Source organism: Corvus hawaiiensis, chromosome 3 (assembly GCF_020740725.1).
Source record: "Corvus hawaiiensis isolate bCorHaw1 chromosome 3, bCorHaw1.pri.cur, whole genome shotgun sequence".
In the NCBI taxonomy this organism is placed as follows: Eukaryota; Metazoa; Chordata; class Aves; order Passeriformes; family Corvidae; genus Corvus; species Corvus hawaiiensis.
In genome coordinates this window covers 92,422,407-92,449,010 of record NC_063215.1, presented here as the reverse complement: position 1 = coordinate 92,449,010, position 26,604 = coordinate 92,422,407, and the positions used below count along the sequence as shown (strand labels likewise).

At 37.9% G+C, this 26,604-nt stretch overlaps 1 protein-coding gene across 4 annotated transcripts in view; it reads right to left on the bottom strand.

The window, feature by feature from the left end:
• The window catches only part of THADA (THADA armadillo repeat containing), a 155,598-nt gene that overhangs the window by 109,756 nt on the left and 19,238 nt on the right, over positions 1–26,604 (bottom strand). For all 4 annotated transcript variants that reach the window (XM_048296132.1, XM_048296135.1, XM_048296133.1 and 1 more), the window contains exons 22-26: positions 22,167–22,276; positions 14,856–14,988; positions 11,993–12,106; positions 10,764–10,886; positions 10,022–10,113 (exon numbers count right to left, since the gene is read on the bottom strand). In XM_048296132.1, coding sequence (XP_048152089.1) covers positions 10,022–10,113; positions 10,764–10,886; positions 11,993–12,106; positions 14,856–14,988; positions 22,167–22,276 — 572 coding nt within the window. The remainder of the gene's footprint in view (positions 1–10,021; positions 10,114–10,763; positions 10,887–11,992; positions 12,107–14,855; positions 14,989–22,166; positions 22,277–26,604) is intronic.

Genomic DNA, 26,604 nt, shown 5'->3' with positions numbered 1-26,604 from the left:
ACAGCGTAATATTATACAACTACGAAAGCAAATATGTAACATTTTAAATCACTGAAAACTGGTAGCAAGGAGAACGATTCATAAAACTACAGATTTTGCAGCTGGGATGAATAATCCTGAGCATCAGCACAGACTGAAAACCAACTGGCTCAGAAACCAACAGCCCCAAGAGAAAAAATATATGGGTTACAGTGGATGCCAAGCTCAGTGTGAGCCAAGGGCACATCCTCACTGCAAACAGGGCAAACCACATGTGGGACTGCATTCATTAGGACAAATGCAGCAGCAGATCAGTGAGGCAGCACATGGAATCCTCCATCGCATTCCGGGTTGCCAAGATCAGAAGAGATTAGAACACACAAGAGAGGGTCCAGCAAACAGCTGCTGCCCAGAGGGACACGGCCTATAGCACACACCCTGTAAGAAGAAGCTGAAGGAGCCAGGTTTGTTCTGTCTGACAAAGAGGAGTTCCAGGGCAGATCTAACAGCAGCCTACAACCACTTGAAGGAATCAAAGACTAGAAAACTAATAGTCTCCTTGCAGTAGCTGCAGAGTACAGAAAGGACCAGCAGTCACAAATCACAGCTTGGAATTTTAAAGTGGGCAAGGGGAAGGAAGCACTGCAACATGTTACTCAGAATAGTTATGAAATGCCCTTGAATCTTTGGAAGTTTTAACTCATCTGAAGAACACTGCTGACCTGATGAAGTCATACTTTCAATGGGAATCAAGGAAACGGGACAAAGATCCCTTTACAGTTTGTACGGTTCCATTTGGCTAGTTCCCACTCTGCCACCCTGGTTTTAACATTGCCTTCTTAAAAGATCAATATTTTTCTCATCTTCCTGCATTTGCTGCCCATCACAAGCCACTGCAAGTACAGTAAACAATAAATCCTGCTCAGAACAAAATTCTTGAGATTTAACAGTTTTTATTAAGTTAGTAACTCAGTCTTTAATTCAGCACAAACTATTATTTTTGCCACATTGTACGCTAGCATATAAAATACTAGCTTGATGTAGAAATAAAAATAACCACTTAAAATTTTATTTCAGAAGTAGTATATGTTTATGAAAGCTCTTGATAATCAGTCCCTCTGGATGACCACCAGAGAACCAACACTATTATTACTAAGAGACAGAGACAATAGCAACAGGCAAGTTCCCTAAGAAATAGAGATCATATACAAATTTTAATTTGCCTCAGATAATTTTGTTTTAAAGAATATACATAAGAGTTAAATTCATGAAATCACATACTGTCTCAGGACTCATGACAAACTGCTCTCAATAAAACATTTCACATGCATAAGAGAATTTTAGTGCTGCCATAGAAGGCAAAACGGCCATGTAATTTTGTGGGAGGCCACAATGAAGCCCGGAAAAAACAACTGTACAAAACCCTGGTGTAATGCATTGGCTAATAAGCCCAAGAGCAAGGATATGGAAGATTATTGCATACTTGTTTTTCTAGCCCTAACATGATACAGGACACCTCTTCCGTGACAAAAAGGCACAACTTTTCTGTAACCCCATCAAATCAGTTACAAAAACCAATTCAGATTTCATTTTTACCCTGCATGAAAAGGAAAACAGTATGAAGGGGAAAGAAGAATCATTATAGATGTGGGGTTTGAACTTTTAATAAAGATATGGTAACTCTGTACCTTCAATAAATCTAACATTTGTTTTGTTAGTAATTAGAAAATACTTAAATCCCAGAACAGTAAGCAAAATAGCTTAAGTTCACTGACATGAAAAAACATTCCTTCATGCTACACATACCTAAAATAAATACTTAAAAGGAACTAAGAATATGCCACTATATCTTGGTTTCCATTCTCCTTCAGATAGAAGTGCTAGAATAAACATTCTTACTAGTTTACATTGCTGTGTTTTTATGAGGTTAATAACTGAACTGCCAATCAAAACCTGTATAAATACAGTAGTTAAATACCTTCTGCTTTAGAAGCACTTTTATTTACAAGAGAGCTAGCCAAGATTTCCAAAGGACTGCATGGTCTGGTTTGCTTTGATCTCTTAAGCACAAGTTTATTTATACCTCTTGTTTTGCTATTTATTACACTCTCTGTGTGATCAGGTATGGAAAAGAGCACCTGCATGGAACAAATACATCAGGAAAAGTGTGACTTAAGAGGAGTAATTATGCAACACACAGTTCAATAAAATAACTTGTGAAGAGCACTTTTGCTGCAATACTAGATAGAGAAGCATGCATACAATGGGCTCAGAATAAAACCAGGGGAACACCACTTACAACCTGGCGCCTACATCAACACACTAATCACCACTCAACTTTGATATACACAGACAAATGTACTTTTATGTACATACATGTACATAAAACTATGTCTAAAACTGAGTTTAAAATAATTATAAATAATTACTTTTAACAAACTTTTTTTAGGACACTGAACTGTGCATATGTGTGTATGTACATACAAATGTATGCACATAAATGTAACTGAAATTGAGATATGCATATATATCTAGAAAGTCTCCAAGAATTCTGTTCAACCACTGCTTATAACACTGTTATCTTTAATCTCTTACTACGAATTTAGCATTGTGAATTTCAACTTCAATAATCCACACTTTCTCTCTGGGAATATTGTGAAGAGTAGCAGCTTTTTATTTAGTATAGTGAAGGTAATGAATAAGGGATAGGTACATTATGCGTGGATCAAAATAGAATAATTACCTCTATTCATACTAACGAAAACTTTTAACACTACAGCAGAAACTAAATTACCTACTTGTGTGGCTAGTTTACATTAGTTTTTGTTTCATGGAATGCATTTTACTCACTTGGTAGAAACAAACATTAACATTCTGCCCCTACTTTATTTCAAACGAATGAACTGGAGTTACCATGGGCCAGCATATATATTTTTAGGATGTTTCATTTTGGGTAAACTTTCATTCAGATCACTTTACCAAGTTCATCTTTCTATTTTCTGGTGCTGACTTAAGACAGGATGTTATGAAGATACTCCCTGTTCAGGAGACCAGAGATACACGTTTGCACACCAGTGATTTAAGTGTGTTTTAGACCCCAGAAATGTGATTGGGATTTATGTGGGTTATTTCTTTTCTGACTCTGTATAGACAAGATAAAATTTTGAAGTAAAAATGGTTCTGTAGATTTTAGGCATTTTATGAAAAACACACACTGTTCCTAAAACCAGCAGATACCATAAAGACAAAGAGCATCCTCAGCCTCAAGAGGAACAATCCATATTTTCTGCTACAGGGGATTTTAGAGTTTTAGTTTAGACCTATAAAACAAACAAGAGTAACTGAAGCAGTAACACAGAGGGAAACATTTGCTGAGGAGCTTGTTTTCAATTTCTTTCTGTTTCTGCACAAAACTTTCATAAATTTTACCTTCAACTTACAAGTTAATAGCACCTTATCATCATTATTCTTGTTATAAAGGCATTTAGGGAGCCTGTTCAAAATAATGTTTAAACAAACATATTGTTATTGAACTATTAATCAGCAAAAGCCATAATGGTTATCTGAGTCATCCTGAACTTTTGCATGTTTTCTTGAGACAGTTCTAAGATTAATTCTTCTAAATCTGTCAAAGTCAATAAAAAAGAGAGCCAGCGTATTAAAAACAAAAAAGTTCAACAAAATAAATGTGGCCTATTTTTGGCACACAGAAGGGGAATAGATTTTTTTTCTTAACAAAAACAACCCCCTCACAAGGCAATGTACTGCAACAAATCCTTGATAACTACTTTGAAACCATTCACCGGAACAACTGAAGTGGCATGGAGGGAACAGTCTGCAAAAGGTGACACAGAAGGAGCCAGAGGAAAAGCACCAGAGGCACTGAAATGGCTCGGTCACCTCATGAAACCTCACTGTCACTGACAGAGTATTTCAACAGAAGAGCTGCAACAGGCCAAAGCTGCCAGAGAAAATCCACTAGGGAATCACGCACAAGATCCAAGATAAAGCAATCCCAACGCTTCCACAGCATGCAGTCCAAGAGGCACAGGGCTCAGTGAGGCCGGTTTCATGAATCAAGCTGTACATGCATATCCCTGCTGGAGCAGGCACAAGAGGCTCAGCATTCCTGGAGCCATGGCCGTGGTGGTTCCCATCCTCTCACAGGGAGCTGCACCTCAGCTGGCACATGGGAATTCTGCCACTGGTGCATCCCCAAGTCAGCACTGAGTGTTTACGGGCCGGAGTAACTGTGAGCATCCCCTCCAGGAAACTCACCTAAGGGCTACCCCATTTTATGACACTGATGTGCCACTACAGCCTGACTACATCAGCACCACTAATGTTTATTTCGGCTTATCCCAAAATAGGACTGGCCACTCCTCTGTGGGCAACACAGACCCATCCTGGAACTGATGATCTGCTGAAAATGTCTAATAAGCTTGCTGTTAACACTGACAAAACATGACTGATGTCAGACAGACTTTTCAGCTGCTAAGTTGGAAATACTGGAAGTGTTAGCCTGCCAGGAGTGGAATATTTAACAGGAATCATGTACTTCCGATGTAGTCTATGTATTTTAAGCTACATCTCAATAGTAGCTTAGAGAAAAGGAAGATAATATCAGACTCATTTAATTTAGGGATAATGTTATGAAAAGAGAGGTTTGCATTAGAACATTCACTTTCTAGTGTTTTCCTCTAACTTTTCACAGTGTTAAAAGTGATTATGGTCTTAAAAACCTTAATGTTAAAGAAAAAGCATACAATTTAGGAGAAAAAATAAACCAATATAAGTGTTTTTAGAAGTAATTTGATTTTACTCAGTGACCTTCAAGTGTGCAAGCAACCACTTAACTGAGAAGTGCTGAACACTCAACTTGCAATAAAAACAAGGAAAGCAGAGAGCAGTCATGCATGTTGACTGCCTCACAGCCAGCAGAGCATCTTCATAACCTGTTAACATCTACATAGTTGTCATCTTATTGTAATTAAAAAGATAAGTTCCCCTTTTCCAGAGTCTGAAGTCAACATCTACTGACAGCTATAAATGAAAATAAAGACAAGGTATTATATAGATAGCAATAAAAGTTCTCTTTCTTTTCAAATAGCTCTAAACCAACACTGAAAACATGGCAGCACTCATACTCAAATTCCAAGCAGCATGAAAATCTATGTTGACAGCTAAGTATTGTTCTGCATATACATTATCCCATCACTACACTATAAATACATAGGAGCTTCCCTCCTCCCAAAATGCAAATACATACATATATACATACATATATACACCAGTTATGAAATGTAAAAATCATGAGGCTGCACTATACCATTTCAGCCTTGCTTAAAACCCTGTTTTTTAATCAAGGAGTTGAAGATTTCCCTTCTTGAAAACTCCTCCATCAAGGTGAGACGCAGAGGGAATTCTCCCCAGTTCCCACTCTTTCTTTGAAGCCCAGATTCTACCTGAGGCCATTGGTCACTCTTTCTCAGGACTCTACAACACTTTTATTCCAAATCAAAAAATTTCAGATAAACCAGGACGATCCTTTATTACCCTAAAGACTGAAGCTTGCTCTAAGTCAAATGGCAAATTGCCTCAAAGGCAATTCCTGATCATGCTTATCCTTTGGGGTGGGGGGGGTGATAAAAGAAAAAAAAAAAAAGAAAAAGCCTGAAATACCAGGAATTTGATAAGAAGAGTCTCATCAAATGTCTGATGACAAGTATCTTGTTCATTAACAAGCAGTAACAGCTTTAAAACAGCTTTAATTAGCATTGTACTACAGACCAAAAAGGTATCTGACATATATACATATATGTGTGTGTAGCACTGGATGTCTACAGACTACTGCACTCCACTACAGTAAATATGCACATATGCAGTGTATATACAGACACACATATATGTGTCTGTGTAAGAATTTAGATTGAAGTACCACTATTTTTACTGTAACTCCTCTGAACAGAAGATAATTCCTCTATGACGAGAAATTTAATTACATTTCAAAATTAATTTCAGTTGACTGTACACATAAGTTACTCTCATTTTCATTTTGATTTTCAGGTCTGCATTAGGTATCATAATATATATACCTTCACCTCAAGACATCTTAATTTTTCATGTGACATTGGAACCTACAATCAAGTACAGCAAAACTCTACTTTAGATGATTTGCAAACTCTAGCTAAGACGAAAAAGAAATGACCATGAAAGAAACAGAACTATGAAGCACACACTACAACCCGGGCTTCTTGAAAAGTGCATGGAATGAACAAATCTACATTGCAAATTGACTGCACAAGAAAAAAAGAAGTAGCTATTTAACCAAAAAAGGAGAGAAAAAACTCATTGGCCTACAGAACTCATTGCTGTCCAAAGTCCTATTCAATCAATTTGCATTAAACCAAGCCCAGTGCTCAGGTCTTCAACAGGATCCTCAGGGTGGTGCCTCCAGGAGAGCTGTAGAGGAACTTTTTATAAGGGCATGTAGGGATAGGCCGAGAGAGAATGTCTTTCAATTGACAGAGAGCAGGATTAGATCAGATATTAGGAAGAAATTCTTTACCGTGAAGCACTGGAACAGGCTGCCCAGAGAATTTATGGATGCCCTGTCCCTGGAAGTGTTCAAGGCCAGGTTGGATGGGGCTTTGAGCCATCTGGTCTAATGCAAGGTGTCCCTTTCCATGGCAGGGGCACTGGAACGAGATGTTCTTTCAGATCCCTTCCAACTGACGTCATTCTATGACGCCAGAGCAGCCAGTGGGGTGATGTGCCTGGAAGCTGGGACCCTCTCCTGAGTCCCTGCCTGGGTGGAGGGCAGATCCCAGAGCACAGTTCAAGTGCTGAACAGCAGTGGGGCTGGGGAACAGCTCGCAGCTGATCCCACCTTAGCCAGGCAAGTCAGGATGCAGACACAGCAAGTATGAAGTGACCGACTGCACCAACATAAACACCTGTGCTGTGAAGGGCTGGAAGAAGGGGGGGCATTTCCTCTAAAGCACGCCATGATGTATCTACACAGAACACACTTTCTGTAACCAAGTATCAATGGGCACAGTGCAAAGACTTCTTTCCCACCTTCCTCTGGACTCTGAATTTATGTGGCTAGAATTCAATTTAAATTCTACAAGACTTGGAATGATCATAGCATTTAAGAAAATTGTATTCCCAAATCAAGTATATAAAACCTAAACTAAACCTTCTATAAGTAAGTGTTAACTGGGCCACTTTTCAAATGTAAATTCTCTGAAATTCAGAACATCATTTAGCCAAATACACACACATAGATCTATATACAGACACTTACACACACACTTGTGGCAGCATTAGAAGTTTTGATACAGTCTTTCTCAGAAAGACAAAAGCCAGAGAAGAGTTCTAACTTTATTTTCACTAGAAGAGAAAGCACAACATGCGTAGTTGCATGGACCATGTAAACAGTCTTCACACAACTCCTCTCTCTTCTGCTTGCAAGACTCACAGTTGTTACTCTTCACATATTAATTTTCCAACTCATCTTTTTTTTTGTCCATGCTAAAATTAAAAAGATGAACCATTACTTCATGTTCCAAAGCTTCCTTCTTAAAGACTACACAAACTCTCCAGCACCCCAATTCTTTCAGAGTCATAGGAACTCTTCTTGAGAAACCAGTCAGAAAGTCCATCCATTTTTAGAGATGCCCAGAATAGCCCAGCAATAACCTAACGCCATGCTGACACAAAAGTGACTGATTTAACCTCCTAATCTAAAATCAGGTAAACTGGAAACCTAAGCAGCGTCCTAATGGGAGACTTGGTCTGTGGACAGACTGTCCCTTAATGCAAACAAGAACATCCTCAAGGCAACAGAACAAGCAGCTCAAACCCAGGTGACTTTCACAAAAAGCTCCTAGAGATCCAAGTTGCTAAAATGCCAGTGCTTTGGAAGTTGCCAGATTTAGAACTGGGAAAAAAATTACTTTGTTTTAATATATGAATTCTGTTCCAGCAAAACACTCCTTGAGTTTAAAGCTCCCAAAGAGAAGCACCGAAGTGCAGCTGCACCCGAGGATGTGGGAGCTGTGCAGCAACGGTGACACCTCGTGGTGCCAAACCACACAAACACAAACCTCTCTTCCCAAACACAACCCACCTTGTACCCACCTGTGGGGTTCTCCTGCAGAGACAGGAGCTACAAATCAAATCTCTGCCTGTTTTCACACCTCCTGTATCTCACTGACCTTTCTTAAGAAGTGTCTTCCCAATCCCCGTGTCACGGTTTTGACAAGCACACATGGAAAACAGTAGAAGTGACTACATGCAATGTTTAATGCAAATCTGATGAACAGATGAAGAAAAGAAAGCCAGCCCAGCTCTAACATCTTTCAGTCAAAATGAATGCAGAGAAATTAACACTATCATTAATAAATTTAATTCAGCTACAGAAAAGATCCCTTTCCTTCGTTCTGGCATCTCCCATCTCCAACAGATGCTCAAATCCATTACTTTCTGAAGCTTCACAAACAGAAGTCTCAGATTCCACAGATTATCACACTGCATGCATTTGAGAAGTCAGTTTGCCTCCCCACTGGAGAAGTTAGTGCCAAGTCTTTCCCAAGGATACAAGTTTAAAAGAGCAGGGTGTCTATCTCTTTCAGTAAGTTCTCAATATAAAAATTAAAGAAAAAAAAAGACAACTTTAAATGCTGTTCTAAAACCAAAGTAGGAAGGCAAGAAATGAAAAATACTTTTTATTACTCTGCTTGGGCTTCAGGAGGGATACAGGAGTTAATTTAGAAGTGACTTGGGTTTATGACAAAACAGGAATAATTCCATGCATTAGAGCACCTAACATTGCAAATTGTTGTGGGGAGTTATTTTCTAAGGGAAATGTCCCTCCAGTTTCCCACCTGTATTTCTTCCTCATGTTCATACATGCACAGTAACTAAGTTTTCCAAGTGACACCTGAAATCAATTCTTTCATACAGCTAAAATGGCACCTATGTAATATCTAAAAGATGACAGAGCAGTATCCTCCCAGGACATTTAGTTTTTCAAAATATGCATGAAAATTTTATTAGTTACATGGATCAACAGTAAGGAACCACTATAAAAAGACTGGAATTTTTGAAGGTAAATTGTAACAACTGCCTTCTTTCAGAAACTGCATGCCTTGCCTGTGATGTGAAAATCCATTAGGAATTTCTGCAATGGTTACCATAATAGCCATACTGTGACCACTCCATGGCTCCACGCGCTTACCCAGGTATATTTTTTAATGAGTTTATTCTACATACAGGGTTATTTTCACATTCCTCCTAGAGCAGAAACCTCAGTTAAGGAGCACAGGGCATGGACATGCTTCATTTGCTGAAAAAGCTAAAGCAAGGGGCTGCAGGCCAAAGAAAACATGGGGGTCCTTGTGCACTAACTAGAGGGTGCAAAGAAACCAGAATGCTCAGGACTGGGGAATTTTAAGAGTCAGAGGAGGACGGGTGTTACATAAAGTGAAATAGTAAGGGATTTGAAGCAGGACTACAGAATCCAATGGCATTTCTCTTCTTGGAAGAGAAATGGCTCTGCAAGCTGCAATTTTGGGAGCTTGGAAGAAAGAGACATGACAGCGTTCTACAGTGTAAGACTGAAGGGGAACATCTCAAACACGGGTGAAATTACCTCCAGACCTGCTCTAGAAGGAAGTAAACATACGTGTAACCACTGTCCCACTTCTCTTTTACCCCCTTTCTCTTTGCTCTCAAGAGCAATAGGTCTGTTTTGTGACCATGAGAGACACTGGGCTTTTGGAAGAGCCACTGGTAGCAAAACCTCTCAGCAACATTCCACTCCTGTGAAACTGCACACGAGTCCAAATTAACTCTGTATTGAACAGCAGATATTTTTGGCCCTACCACTCACTCCTTGGCAGCATAGTTTAAGTACAGCTAGATGCTCTTGTAACATCGTGATTAAAATATATCCCTAAAGCAAGGAACATTTTCCAATTGCTGTTGGCTAAGGTCATGTTTCGCAAACTTAAAACTGATACAAAGTGAAGCTTACCTATTTTTTTTGGAATTTTCATCTTTCCCTCTTTTAACTCCAAAAATTCTTGTAATCAGAGCACTAAAAAGAAGCGTAGATGAATTTCGTACCTAAAGGAAAAAATGAGAACAATGCTTTAAAAATCCCTTTGAAATGTACAAAATTTTTTTTATTAGAGCCATTAATGTACAGTCAAAAAGTAGAACAGCTAAGTGAAAAGCATACTGCAGGCCTGCACATGGAAACTACTAATTCAGAGCATCTTTCCAATCAAGATGGTACTACTGGAAAGTTCAGGTTCTTTACAGATGCCTATCTTTAATATAAGGAATACATCCAGATTTCCAGGAGTTCAAAGCATTCACCCTTATGCATAGCAGATCATGAAGTGTTCTACCTGAATATGCTATATAGAATCTTCCCCTCAAGAGCAAAGTAACAGTCAGAATGAATGCAAATGCACTCCTTATTAGCTAAGTACACTGACTCCAAATTTAACAGCCAGAGAGACTTTTACCTATTAGGCCATCTTCATACCTACTTTCTGCAAATATCAGCACTTCAAATTAAGAAAAATTAAGAAAAAAGCCACAACCAAATTTTTTTTTTTTTTCAGCTCTACATTAATTTTTACTGTACCCTAAAGTATTATATTCCAGAAATTGTGGTACTGCCATTTATAAACACGACCAAAGCTTCACTGAACAGCACCACTCTATATCCTGTTAAATTAGAGAAGCAAAATCAAGAATTAACTTACTGCCCAGACAGGTGACATAAACCCTAGAATTGATGCTTTTATTCCATCTGCAACATAAGGCACGATGTTTTCACCTAACCGCGTATCCCTGTACAGTGCCCGGAGGATATTTAAAGCATGAACCTGTGTTGGGAGAAGAAATATATGAAAAATATAAACTCATTAGTAAATATCTTAAATTTAGTTTATGTAATTACAGCAGTAAACATGCAGAGCAAAAACCATCTATATACACATTTACAGCACTTTATTTCCATATTAAATGCAAGAAATACTGCTGCTTAAAAATGCATTAAAATGGTGCTGCAGTAAACACTGTTAAAAACAGTTACAGTTTAAAATTATATTCCTCCAACAACTATAATTACTAATTGCAAGTGAAGGCCAACGTTCTTTTTTCCTTAGTTTATCATGGCTGTAAAAATAACTTTTGAAGTTCAGAATCATCTTTTCCAACATTCTTGACATGCTGTAAATACTGTGAGAAAAAATAAACTACAACTCACAGGAGGGCAATATTAAGCTAATACTGACAGCCAGGCTAGCTTTACCATGTGGAGCATTTTCTGATATTTCTCTGCCCTCTGTAAGGGAAGGTGGTAATACATGTAGCTTCACAGACTTTGACAAGGCTACATAAATTTATACCAGCAGAAGATCTGGCAGAGTCATTAGAACATACTTCTATGTATTGTGAACAAATTATGGCTTGCATTTACAAACAGACAGAAAGGACATGATTAACAACATTTTGAATACAGGTCCTGCCTTTAAAGTAAGTTTTTTTAATATTCCAAATGTATGTATTTAAGTTTTAGAAATTACTAAGTATGACTAACTCAGTTTTCATGGCGTGTTTTACTATAATTCATGTATAAATAACTCATTTATTTCTTTTAAAATGTAAGCAAAACTTTCTTGTTCACTTACAAACTTGTAAAAGGGAAGTTACTTATCTATCTGTTTAGAAATACACTAGAGGCAGTAAATTGCTTATATATGATTTCATTTGCTGTACTAGGAAAAAACCTATGGAATTACGCCCAATCAATTTTTCATTATGTTTTACAGTAACTTTGTAACCTTGCCCATGCAAACACATTTTAAAATCTAGCTATAGATAATAAGAACAGAATTTCCTTATTAGAAACATACATTTTCCTTAACTGTTTGAAATAGTGCAAAATACACTTTTGACATTTGCCTTCTGATGAGAGGCTGAATTTTACCTGTGGAATTACACTTAATGATTCATTCAAAGGTGCAGCCAGAGATATCAACTCTTTCATTGTCATTTTCAGCAAATCTGTTTTGCTCTTCTTTGGTTCTGATGCCAACAAAGCCTACAGAAAGGAGGAAAAAAAATTAAAAATCAGGTGTTTCTAGCCATTTTTCTGTACTACCAGTTCTGTGCCATATTCCTATATTTACCAAACCACAGCCTAGCTTCTGACCATATAGAAAGACTAAGGAAGAATTTGCAAAAAAGTTTCAGTTTCAACTCTTAGCTTTGTTCAAAGCTTCTAAGTATAAAAATCGTAGCATTTATGACAGCAAAAATGCTGTACTATACATACTTACATTTCCTAGCATGGACTTCTTTTTAGGTTAATAACCCATATATAAGATAATAAGGGCTGGCCAAATAATAAATTCTGCTTTGCAACACAGGAAAAACAAGCAGCACATTTTTTAAAAAAGAGAAGAGATTCATCTATCTCCAAATAGTATTTCAGTGGATAGGACATCCAGATGAGATGAAAATGCTCTTAATTCAGTTCTCTAAAATTCAGGACTGAATTTAGAAGAGTCTTTCTCTCCGTCTAGTAGCTCTTGCTGAATTTGTCCAAGTTAGTACAAATGGATAATCATAAATCATTTATTAGTAATAAAAGATTATTATCCATTTGTGCTTTGGGGCCTACAGTCTGTTCAGCATCAGTAAGAACCAAATGGATCAACTGCAAGCCAAATGAAATACAGTGTTTAGGGAGAAACCCAGGAGTAGTTTCTGTCAGTTTATCAGTACCTTTAATGATAGGAGAAACAAAGAGGGCAGGGGGGGAAAAAAGGTGTTCATGAAGTATACCAAGTGGAGAATGAATTGAAGACTAAAATTTCATAATGTTAAAGCTGAAACTCATATTTTCCCACCCACTAACTGGAGCTGTACCTTTGCACTATTCAGTAATACCATTCCGATTTTAAAGAGGTCATGGAATGGTTATAACCTTAAAAAATTACATATTCTCATGAAAATAGATGTGTTTTAGCTAAACAAGAACACAACACAGGATGTGTTAGAGACCAATAGCAAAGAGACCACAATGTGCCTTGATTTTATGCATTAATAACTTTTTTTGCTGTTAGGATACACATTACAACTTATTTTTATTATCTGAATGCAACATGTCATTGAAGGTTTAATTCATTTTACTGAGTCTACGGGCACATTCAAAACTACTGCCGAAGAACACTAACACATCTCTTTACTATAAAATTACAATTTGACAAGTTTATTTCAGACTAATCCCAACGTTAATTTAAAACCTTCCCATTAATTGACTAGACTAACTTTGTACGCTTCCAGAGCTGTCAAAAAAGAACTCTCTGATCTGTTTATCCACAGAGCTGTGGAACAGTGCAAGCTTTGCCCTAAGGAATCAGTAGGCCAACTACAGACTACACACATTTTCTGCAGTGGGATACCACTGGATCCTCCTAGTCCTTACAGTAACGTAACTTTTCACATAAAAACTGATTTGAACATGCTTGGTTATTTCCACATTGTCAAGACTAAAACTAGGGAATGTCCACCAGATTCAAACTGTGTGGTGTGAATGGGGAAACCAGAAAACATGAAATGACCAAATTCCTTCTGTAGATAACTTACAGATACAAGTGAGAAAGAGATTTAACTGCTGAAACTGAACAGGAAAAATGTCTCCAAAACCAATGCCCTACTTCTGATCTCTGCTGCCTTGCACACACACATCTAGCAAAGCCAGGAGCAGGCTGTGACTGACATAAGAGGTCAGACAGAAGCCGGCTGCCTCAACTTTCTCAGGGCAAACTCGGAGTAGAAAACAAGCAAGATTAATTATTCTGGCAGAGAGAGAGCTTGCTCCCAGCAGTCCCTCAGATTCTTGGAACGTGCTTGAGACTGTACTTCAGAGAGTGAAGAAAGTTACAAATCGTATTGTTCATCTTGGACTCCTGTCTTAGAAAACTGGGTGAAAATCAAAATCATGGAGGTTAATCTAGGGGAAAGCAAATATGGTTGCTTTGAGGAACAAAGGAATGAAAATAGGTGAAGTGTAATCTGCAAAACCAACTCTGCAGTGACTGACCCCACAAGGATGTAGATGAGCTGCTGCATACTAATATGGGGCATTCAGCAAGAAGTGACTCTTCAAGCAGAGACAAAACACTGCCATGCAACCACCAGTTCTGAACTTGGCAGAAGTCAGAGGCTGGGATTTATGGAGCTGATGGCAACAGAAGGAGCGGGAAGAATGTGGGAGCACGGCCCCACATTCACAGATAGAAGTCTTCAGTAATCTACTCCTTCATTGCACTTGAGACTGCCAGTCAACACCTGTTAATGTGACACTATTATTTGTGCTTTATTGCTTTTGAAAGGCCTTCCCAAGCTCTTTGCAAGATTTTCTAGGCCACCATTTCACAATTCTGTGAAGGTCTGTTCATATTTTACCATCCTTTTGCTTTGCACTGAAGTAGCACATAGTTACATGGCTAACAAAGCCTTACTTAATCTCTGAATTAATTTATGAATGTGCCAGAATTATTACAGTTGTAACACAAAGCCTAAACACAGTCTTTAGAAATGCCATTGAAATCTACCACAAGCCAAAAATCTCAAGAGTCAACAGAACTGAGGTGCCAAATATCATTTAATTACAAACAGCTTCTTGGTTGCACAAAGGCAAACAAAGTGTGTATAAAAAAAAAGGAAAAAAAACAACTGATCAAAAGGGGTTGAAGTGGTAAAAATAAGTATGTCATTTTCTTTTTTCTAATGGCCTTTCTGAAGAACACATTTAAGTCAGAGGCAGTAACATGAGTTGGTACCTGTATGTAGAATGGAATTCCTGCACTCCGTCTGGTTGCACACAGTGTGGAAGAAGGATCACAAGATTTGATTTCTTCTAACACATAGCTTAGCCACTGCTCTGGCATCTTGTGCAAACTCTCACTGTTACATCTACATCAAACAAATATATAAGAAACATGAAACAAGTGAATAAAACAAGGACAAAGTCAAAGAAAGCATTTAGCAACCTTAAGAACTATTTCTTACTGTATGTTAACATCTCCAAGCACATACACAGATTTTTATTATGAAACAAGATGAATTTTAAAATAAATTGTACATTTTTCCGGTGTTGGTACAAATTATATTAACCCTACTTATTAAGTGCCACTATCAAAATATATTTAACTGAACAGAAAACAAGATTCTGTGCTTCCATGCTGCAACAATTCTCTTTTGCCAAAAATTGCTACCATGTTCTGGAGAAAAAAAACAAAGACATATGCACATCAGCCACTGCGTAGGAAGTGACACTTCACAAATTCCTATCTTTGTTGCCACACAGTAGCTGATGCGTGACCCTTACACTAACTAATAATCATGTTTATAACCATACAAACCAAAACTGAAGCCCCTCAAAGTAAGTACACATTATGTAAATAACCCTGCAAACCTCAGGGCAATGGAAGGAATGAAAAACATGACATACTGCTCTTTTCAAAATACTAAGTCAAACTTTTCGTAAAACACCTAAATTGCTCTCCTATCATCAAATACTCCTCCTCTGCAGTTATAAAACTCAGCATTGCCTGAAAGCAAAGGACTTCCAAGGACAAGGGAAAACCCAAGTCTGTTTCAATTACTGGTGCAGTTCAGTTCAGTGAAATGTACCACATTCAGTGTGTAACACCAGCCCATTAATCTTATGTCAATGTTCCAAAAAGGTCCATTCATTGTTACAGAAATTTCTATTAACAGGACATTGTTATTAAAACCTGTCACACTGGTTTGACACGTGAGTCAGAGTAGAAGAAATAATTCATCACTGTGGGCAATACAATTGCAATTATCTCAACCATGCAGGACTTGCCTTACCTAAAAATATGAACCATAATTAAATTCTTGCTTAAGTAGTGAGACCTTACGGTAAGACTACAATCAAGTTTTCTACCTGGGTGATTACAATAAAGAATTTAAAAGAAAAGGTAAAAGGCAGAAGGTACTGATGTGAATACCAAAATCTAATGGAAGGTCTGCATCTATTCTCTTCTTCATCCTCCTCTTATTAAAGCAAGAATTTACATAGGCTAAAAACCTGATCATGAACAATAAACAAGGCTTTAATCTGTAGTGAAATCCTCCTTTCCTTCTTTAGCAAAATAAACAGAAAGCTGGTAATGCAGAAAACCAAGGTCACAGGAAGTGCCAGACAGGTCAGCAGAAGACACAGGACACTTCTTACTGTCCAGTAATTCCTGCATGATTTCCACCACATTTCTTACACTGCTGCCAGGCATTCTCCCCCCTTTTTAAGGGCAGCACCTCTTCAAAAGGGCAGTCAGGATGCAAACCACCAGTGCAGAGCTCAAGAGGAACAGGGCTTCACAAGCAATACGTCACCTTATACCATGGCATTAAAGAAAGGCACTTCCTGCCCGAAGCCTATGACAGAAGCAATCAGATTAACCTGGAAACTCACAGTGAGTTCTCTTTTCTTTGACTGCTCTCCTTCTTTTGCTGATAATTGGCTTCTCCATGCTTACTTTCAGGATCCATTCCTTTGCTCACTTTTGGGTACACAATGAGGATACAAGTCTAGGATTGAGGCTACACAAAACTTCTCATGGATCTCCTCCATGAGTCTCAGCAGTTAGACACTACTTTGCAGTTCTCTTCGTCCACATCAACACATTCTGCAAAAGCTGCTCCTTCTGATCATGGCTGCACCTTGTCTTACCACCCCAGCTAAGCAGAATTTAAATGTCTTCATTCAGTCATGCAGAGAACAGTGCTCATCTCTCTTCAGTATGTTATCTTAGTATTAACACAAACACCCCACAACAAATACTCTCATCTGCTGGGGGGCAGAGGAGCACAAAGTAAAGCATTAGGGATATATTCAGAAGTTGCTATGTAGCCCACCGAATATTTTATTCTTAAGTAAACTGAGGGGTTTTTCTCCTTTCAGTCCTAGTAGAAAGACGAGAAGCATACTGAAGTCAAACTTCAGACTCCCTTAAAGCCATATTGCTTTGATCTTGCCACAAGTAATTCTACCTTGTTCAGTCACCCACCAATGTACTTTTATTTATTAGAAGGTGAAAGAGTTACTGCTCTGGAGTTAGAAACATTAGAGACTATTGACTTTGCAATGGAGATGACTACTCCCTTCCACTTGGCAGCTCTGTCTCCTTGTGGTCTGGCAAGAAGAATATTGTCACAAGAAGCAGGTGGCCCTAAGTTTTAAGAATAACAAAGCTTTACAATAAAAAAAATTAAAGCCTCAAGCTCAAATGTCATTTTCCAGAATGAAAAAGTAATTATTTCTACCAGATCAAACAAATACTGCTGATAATGAAAATATAACACAGTAAGTTGATACACAAATTACTTAAGATGCAGAACATTAAGTGTAATCTACAGCTTTCTGTCTGTCCATCTGTCAGTTAAAACAATTTCATACATACCCTAAACCCTTTCTGTGGTCAGTATCAAGGAATACAAAAGCCTGGCAATCCAAAGTTAAAGTAAAGTCCTCTCCCTAAGCCATATATCTGTACCTTCTCCTATCCAAAATAAATGGTGTGTTAATGATGGGTTGGTCTTGACTTTGGCCTTCCTGGATGCAAGTGCTTTGTGGCATAAATGTCACATGACCAGAAGCATTTTTCTATATGTGTATATCCAGAATTCAGTGTTTCCAATCACTGTGAGCAGTTCCTATCTAGGGAAAAAGGGGGTTTCTTTCACCATTTTTTCTCTCTCAACAGGCCTTCAGTATCATTCTTTTTCACATAAACAATGATTCCCATTTTTTATGTTAGACATAATATTGCCCCCTGGCACTTCTCAAAGAGACAAGAATCTAGCCTCAAAAACCCATTACTATTCAAGTTGTAAGTCTACTTTTAAGAACAACTCTTCTGAAACTATGAAGTCCTTCCACTTGCATCCTCCTTTTCATAACATCTGCTCTACATGAAGCAAAGTTTTCCAGATTATATACGTGCACTGAGAAGGGTTTGAAGTTTCTCTATCAGTAAAGCAGAGCAGAGAGAACCTTAGGTGGCCTCAAAATCTCAGAAAGACAGTATCATTACCCATCTCTCTCTCTCACAGCAAGCAGGAAAAGAAATCGGAGGGAAAACACAAACACTGTTAAAAATTAACACATCTTCAACCTGAGCAGTGCCCTACCATTGTATCTTTTACTTCCTTATCTCATGTATTTCCGAACTCTACAAACACCTCAATACACAAGAACGGTTCTTCTCCCCCAGTTTCTTTCTCTCCCTTCGACACTCTTTCCTTCATCTGTCATTACACTTTTGCTGAAAAGTTATTTACAATTTTAATAAGTTTCACTAGAAGGTCCATTAGTGATATAATCATTTTAAAAGTCTTCCTGGCAGATCATAGCAGGCTGGGAAAGCAGAGTTACAGTCACTTCAGAGCAACAGAATGAGATGGAAGCAGAGTTTACTGCAAACAATTAGGAGCAGTCTACTCTCAGTTCCCCAAAAGAAATATTACAGAAGATCGGACACTGACTAGGTACAGATGAGTAATTTTCACTAATACTAACAGATTAAACATTTGTAAAATCAAAGCATGATTTTTCTTTATCATTAGATTTCCAGAAAACTGTCATGGTCCTAACTTGCTGCATCCCATAAAACAGTGTTCACCAAGTTTAAGATCCAATTCAAATGTTTAGAAGTGTTCAAAATAAATTATTCTTAAGTAAACACATTGCTCTGTATGACGTTACCCTTTCCAAACCTTACCCTTGCATTCTGCAACCTTAGTGAAGCAAAGCACTACCACCATAGCTATGCAACACCATTTGAGATTCCCAGAAATCTTTATGTTCTACCTGATGTCTCAGTAAAGAGATCACTAAATAAAAGCAAAGCAGGCAAAACGTCATTTGGGACAGAGAAATTGCTTGAGTAGTAAGGATTACAGGAGATTCAAGTTTAAAACAGATTTCTGACTTTTCTTAATCACCGTGTTATCAGACCAAATGAGCATTTTTAATTTCTCCAGGCCTTTGACAGGAAATACTCTTTTTAAAAACACATTGCTTATTTCACTGATATGAATGCTGCTTGTTATGTAACTGTATGGTTTTCTGGAGGTGCAGCTGCAAGCAACATTAAGCAGGCGTGACAAAGGGAGCACTACACTCCCAGAAGGAGTATCAACAGGGAAACAGAAGAATGGTAACCTGCATACTGAAAGCCAACTCAGCAATTTACATCCAAATTTCAAGACAGATCAGTTTCACCAGGTTTGTAAGAAATCTCTGCAGAGGAAATATTTTTCTTTCACCACTAACTCAAACAGGTCTGAAAACCATCGTTCTGTCTAGAAAGAAGTCTGCTCTTGGTTCTTAAAAAGACTTCTAAGGCTTTAAAAAGGGTTTAAAAAGTCTTGGTGTTTAAGGGTTGTACAGCTAAAAGCGAGCTCAGATAAAAGACACTGCAGAACAAGGCTTTTAAGAAATGAAAATAAGTGAAAGTACCATGTTCAACTGGTGTCATTCACAAATGCCTGGGAAAAGAATTTGGCACAATCTTAGATTTTTCAGTGCATTTCACAGAAAGAACAAATTCAAGTGTCAAGGGTGCTTTTGCATATCTTGAGTTCAATCCTGTTCAACGAGGTATCACGTTAAGGTGTACATTACTACAAGCTGCCCCAGACAAAAGCTTTCTCCTCGGGCATTTGTGGACACAGCAGTAAATTAATACAGATTCTGACACACGTGCTTCATGACTGTCCATGAGCCTCTCAGCTGTGAGAGAGCCAGTGGAGATTCACTTGCAGAACGGAGCCCCCCAGCTGCAGCAGGGGACGTGGAAAGACTCCATGACAACCAACAGACCCGCAAGGCAGCTGCATTCACCGAGACTTAATTCACCCTTTTTGGAGCAGAGTCTCAAAATACTCCTCATATCCCAGGAGCACCAAATCAAAGAGTCATTTCCTGTTCTGGTATCACTCTCCCTTCTCCTTTGTTTTAAATACAAATATAAGCCTTGAGACCTGTAGTTCCTGGAAAATACTGTCTTCCATTGAAACGGATGTACTTCCACAGAGCTGCTCTCCAGTTCTTGTATATCTTTTTTCCCAAAGGAACAGTTGCTCGACTTGAAATAATCTTAACTTTAAAAATGCTAGGCAGTATGGATGATCAAAAAATTGTAATGAATAACTGCTAATTCAGAAGAGGAAGCTTCCTTAATTTTGGAGGGGTTTTGTTCTGGATGATACATACATATCACTTAATGTTTGAGTAATTTTCAGGAAAGCAGAGTTCTCTTGGGCTTGGCTCTTCATTTTTCAACCCAACATAAGGCTGCTGTTAAGTGGATTGTACTCCATTAAATACAATGGCAGAAAGCAGGAGAGGCAACAAACACATCAGCAGCTTTTCCAAAGTCTGGGTAGATTTGCTCTACTTTATTTGCCTCAGCTTTTGAAAGAAACTTAAAAACTGAAAATCAAAGAAAAACAGCTCGTGTGCTATAAACTGACTGCATGTCTTATATATATATGTTTTCCATTATTTCCTGCTTTTTACTTGGCCTTTGCTACATGACAGTCCCGCATATTGACTGAGATTAGACCAGTGGGGCTGTACCTGCTTGGATTTTGTCCTCCTTTCTCCTCTCAAAAAGACTCATGGTAGTAAGAGGTCTGTTTGTTGGTTGTTTTCTTTTTTTTTTTAAACTGTATTATTTGGAGGGTCACACTCTCTCTTCAATTTGATGGGAGAAAACTTACATCACCTTAGAACTTCCCGAACCAAGTTTTCGTAGTATAGAAGAACACCACAATATCTAAACAAATGTACATAAAATATATGGACAGGTAAAAAGATAAGCAGTAAGCTTCTTTTTTTCCTTTTAGAGTAAACAGCCAAGTGTAGAGCAAGGTTGTGTGAGCGCTCAATGAACTTCTCAGGCCAATGTGAAATCCCTCAGATTGCTATAATCTGAAAGAAAATAATGTACCTTGTAGAGACAGATGCCCAACAGAATCATGGCATGCAGTTTAACATCCCCCTGGCACACAGAACGAACACCACCACGTGTCAAACACCCATTTCTGCAGCAGTGCTGGTACACAGATGCAGCAGCCTCACCCAGCATCCTGTAGCAGAGACCAACCCTCAATTCTGTTGGGAAAATTGTCTGAGGGGACACACAGTGAACCTGATCAGCCAGCCAGCCTGTACTAAAACCATCAAAACTGTTTCCAGTATGAAATAAAGAAAAAGATCTGCACCTCAAACTGGCTGATGTGGGGCGAAAGGGGAACACTGGTTATTTAACCTGGCATTGATGTGAAAATACAGATGCTTCAAATTGAAAATCTGACTGGTCTTTCAAAAAAACACATATTTAAAAAAAAAAAACAAAAACCCAAATAAAACCCCACCAACTCTACCTAGTCAGTAGAAATTTTAATTTGTCTTATTAAAATGTGGATGCAATATAAACAGTGTATACCACAAAGAAACATAAGCAGCACTTGAAATCAGTAGCTAAGCATGTAATGGAAATTCCAAGAATCCTGCCCAGACCTCAGGACAATTCTGTCCATTTAGTTCCTCTAGGAAATTATGAAGTTACAAGGGGAAAGAAATAAACCAGAGTGCATATCACACCTTGTGATGCACTGTCAGGTAGTCTTCCAAATGTCACAATAGCCAACTCAGTGACAGGTAATAGAAGTTTCCAAGAAAATGCCCTGGATAAAGCAGAAAGTCTGGCATACATTTTCATAAAGCACCAGAAAAGGGGAGTGAAATGGAGCAACTTGACACTCCTACTTTTCCCAAGAGTTTTTAAGAGCTGTTCAGGAAACTAACATGCCAGAAACAAAGAAAAATGAAGCAAGCATTATATGTCTGTATCATTTTTCAATGCCTAAGCGCCATCTCTAAGTATTGCACTCCAAGTCACAGACATCATGTAAGTGCCATAATCATGCCTGCACCACACTTAAATAAAATCCACATGAAAGCAAGGATCTGCCTGCACAGTCAGTTTCAGGATCAATGCCAAAGTTTGGTAAAACTATTCTATTAAAAACACAGCAAGTTGCCCATCTTCTACCTGGAAAGCATTTCTGTAAGTTGCACAAAGCCAGCATATGCCAATTCAAATGCACCCCTGTGCCTTGATTGCAGCAGATGATGTTTAAAGTAATCACCAATATTTTTAACCTAAAAAAGAAAAAAAAAAGCTATTAAGCCATTTGAAATTATACACACATTATTTATATACGCAAAATATTCTGCAGTTAAAAGCAGCAATCCTCCCCCTTGTTGCAAAGGTCACTGGAACAAGCAAAAAGCAACTAGAAGTCCTATAATAAACAACCATTTACTTTAATGATAACAAATATTATACTCAATCTTTTAGGTTAAAGGGGTAGTTCTGTATTCTTTAAAAAAGGCCAAAAATATAAAGGACATAAAATTGGTTATTTGTCCATGATGGACATACTCAGATTTTAATAAAAGAAAGAGACAACTCTGATTTTTAGGGGGAAACAAATTCAGAAACCTTCTTGTTTGCCTACATGCTTGCCTAAAATCCCAAAGAAAATACCAAATAAAGCATAACAGCATAAAAAACCCCCTAAAAATATTTAAGATATTAAATTCAAACTCCAAAAATTGTACCAAAGGGAGACAAATCTACATTAGACTAGGTAATACCTAGATAAATACAATTTTTTAACGTTCCAGAATTCTGCATAATTGCTGTTGACCATTGGAAACAATTTTAAAATGAAGAAGATGTTGTAGTAATGAAAGCTATTTTTAAAAGCATTAAAACATAAATATGATAACTAAACTTCCACTTAGAGTTACACTCTACAGCTCTATTACAATAACAAGCTTTTAAATCTGTTTGGAAGCTTACAGATCCACACAATCTCATTCCACGGAGCATAGGCTGTCTTGTTTGTTGATTTTTTTTCTTTTAATTCTCATCAACTTTCAAGGTCTAAATCAAACTTCCCATTTAATTTGTTTAAAATGCATAGCACGTACTTAATGCCATTATGCAAAATTTTCTTCAGGGGTCCTTCTTAAAAGTTCTCCTGTAAAAGTTTCTTTAAAGCTTTTATATAAAAACATGCATAAAATCACATCAAGCTTCTTATAAAATTCAGCTTGTTCTGTTACTTATACAATTACTCTAATACTTTAATAGTCTGACAAGTAATTAAGTTGTATGGGAAGTTAATGTCGTATCTACCTATATGGTTTTTCAACCTCCTGTTAAGTAATTTGCATCACCCAAGCAATGAGATTGCAATAATTTAATAAAAAAAACCAAAATCTGAGAGAGTCTACATATTATTTCCTGCAGCTAAAACTCACTTAATGCGAAACACACAATAACTGGAGATACTTGAGCTAAAAAAGTTATTTCTGAGACGATTTTAAGGTAGCTTATGTAGCCACAGGGTTTCATTTCAGCCTTCTAGTCCAAACAGGAGGAGTAAGTGCCCCTTATTCACAAGGGGCTGACCCACAGACAGAGCAGTTCTCCAGGTGTGTAAACAAAACCAAACCAAGAAAACCATACACATGCAAATCAATTTGCCAGCCTGTCCCAGCACCATGCTTATGTTTTTAGAAAAATTCGTATGAGGGGGTTTTTTTTGGTCATGTAACTTTCAACTTTACTATTTATACTTCTGAGCTTTCTGCAACAGTCAAGCTGACTAGAAGCTTGCATCAAATTGAACTCACAGGTTGGAAGAAGCACTGCCATAACTCAGTTCTTTGTCAGAAATTTAGAATGTAACAGGTGAGTCTTACTAATTCAACAACCAACAAGTTACAGGGCAACACTTGCTGCTGAGGGCAAGAATCTGGGTACTCAAGATAGAAATTGTCTACGACATCTTCCAGAAGATTAATACAGGCAATTGGACAGTTAAGTTTTTACTTCTGCTGCCTGTTTCTTTACACTTTGGCACATAGCTCTGGCAAGCTTAACTCTCAAAACTGTCTTAAAACTTCCCAGGTGAGATAAACAGGAGTTTGAGGAAGAGCTTAATGTTCCCCCAGACTTGGAGCATTCATGGTTTGCAGATCATATGACAAAAGCAACACAAAATCTTCATTAGATGGCATTTTGTCTATCACCTGGTGGTTACGTGATACTATTTCTGTTAGTTTTCTTAACAGGCAGAACTTTGAGCCTGCCATCTCTGGACTTTTAGGATCAGATGGAAAATGAGAAGTAGAATATGCATTTGAATAGAGAGAGATTCCTCCAGCTATACTCTGCACTTCCTATGTCTATTTCTATTTCTGAAGGCAAGGCCACCACTGTAAAACAGCTGAGGTTTTGAAGACTCCTCTATACACACATCTGCACACCAAGGAGCTGAAGATGTCACAGCCAGTGCACACCAGACCATCAACTGCCATGTAAACCCAATTTCCTACTCAAAAGACAAGGAGAGTGCAAATGTGATACTGTCCCAACTTCCTAGCAACAACAATAAAGCATCATGCACAAGCTGCCTCCCTGCCAGCCTCTCCCCCATAGGTAGACAGCACAATAGGCAGCACTAGTGCTACAAAGGGTAGCCCCCAGCACCACACTGCCTACCACGAGGCAGTTCTGTTGTGCCATTTCCTAATGCACACCAGCACTGTAAGACACTGTCTGTCCACCTGCATGCTCCATTAAAAAAGCAGGTACAAGCAATCAGAAGACTCTGAGCAAATTCAGCACTCACTGTGATCTTTTGGGTGAATAAATTATGACAACATCGATCCCATAAGGCACAATTCAATACAGTAACTGACCTAGATGTGGAGCAAGGTACAACACAAAGAAGGTTTGCAACAGGATGAGACAGACTGGCCAAGAGGTGCTCCCAGATTTTTTTCAACAATTACTTAGCCCTGGCTCAAGGCAACATGACCAAGGTTTCTCTCAAAGTTTTCCTTCTCTGTATTCTTAAATCTCTTTCAATACTTGTAAAACGAAGAAAAAGAATGGGGAACTTGAAAGAAAAGTTCTACATGCGTAAGATAACAAAATCCAGTTTTCTATTTGTCAACACTGAGAAGTGTTTAATAAGTCTGAAGTCCCAGCAGTTATGACATTGACATATGTAGTCATTTCTGATGAAATTCCCTTTTATTTTTTTATACAAATTATGACCTAAAGTTACAAAAAGTATAGAGAAAATGCCCACACTTTTCCTATAGTATTTATTAGGCACTTAGCCAAACTGTATTTCTTTGTGTATGTGCTTGCAAGCCTGAGGAAAATCAGGATTTCAAACTGACTTCTCAAGAATTAGCCTTCTTCCAACTAGAATGTAGGCATTCTGTTTTACAGGAAGGCATCTGAAGCATAAACAAGCTGAAGAGGCATCTATAAACAAAGAAGGTATCTTCATAGAATCACAGAAAATCCTGAGCTGGAAGGGACCCACAAGGACCATCCAAGTCCAACTCCTTCCTTAATAATGTATTATTTCTGAAAGAGCACCTATCAATGTCTGCTTTCCAAAAACACACACGTTGCAGTTTGACTCATTCTAAAACACCAATTCCTCTTTGACTTGGTGCAGATTAAGGAACATAATGGTAGAAATGCATATCTGTTCTCTCATCTGCCCTCCAGACCCCTGCAACAATACAAGCACAGCTGTTAACCAGATGAAAACATGAGGACTGGAGACAATGCAAGAATAAAGACACCAACACTACTCCCATGGCACCACAACATCAGACAAGAAATAAGATCTGGAGTACATAACACTATTTTTTATTTTAAAATATAAAGTTCTAACGCCTAAGAAAAACTAATTAAGTGTTTTCTGTTGGAAACAAAAAGAGGTTAAAAAGTAGTTGGTCTTTCATATTTCAGCCTTCTATGCAGACTGGTTTTGTTGAAACATACGGAAATGAAAAGGCCATCAATTAAAAACAGAAATTTAATAAACACAAAATATTTCCCAAATAAATGCCCACAGTAATCTAATTTCTTGTAAACACTGAACTCAACATTCTGCAAGAGACAGATGGCATATTAATATTTCTGATTTCTTAAAAGAAATTGGAGGAAAAACACACAGTCACATTACATACAAATTATTCATAATAACAGATAGGAGGAGGACAAGACTAAGACTAGTCAGCATGTTTGACTTTCAGAACTACTGACAATGAAGTTTAATTAAGGAAGAGCTTTAAGCAGAATCCCAATATGTAGAGTACAAAATGACACAAAAGAAACTCTGAACATGATGTCAGTTTAGAAGTTTTTTAGCAGTTCTATTAGTGATTAATATATCCTGAGAGAGAGAGAGACAAAGGGGAGGGTGGCAGGCAGGCACTGGTATCCCTAAATACAGCATACACCTCAAATAATCCAATACAACTAGAATGAATGAGTTTGTTAGTTATGTATAATAATTTCTTCTCTTATCTGTTTCTACTGTAGTTACACTTTCTGAATACCATTTGATCACAACAAGACTGCTAATCAGGTATTATAAACAAAG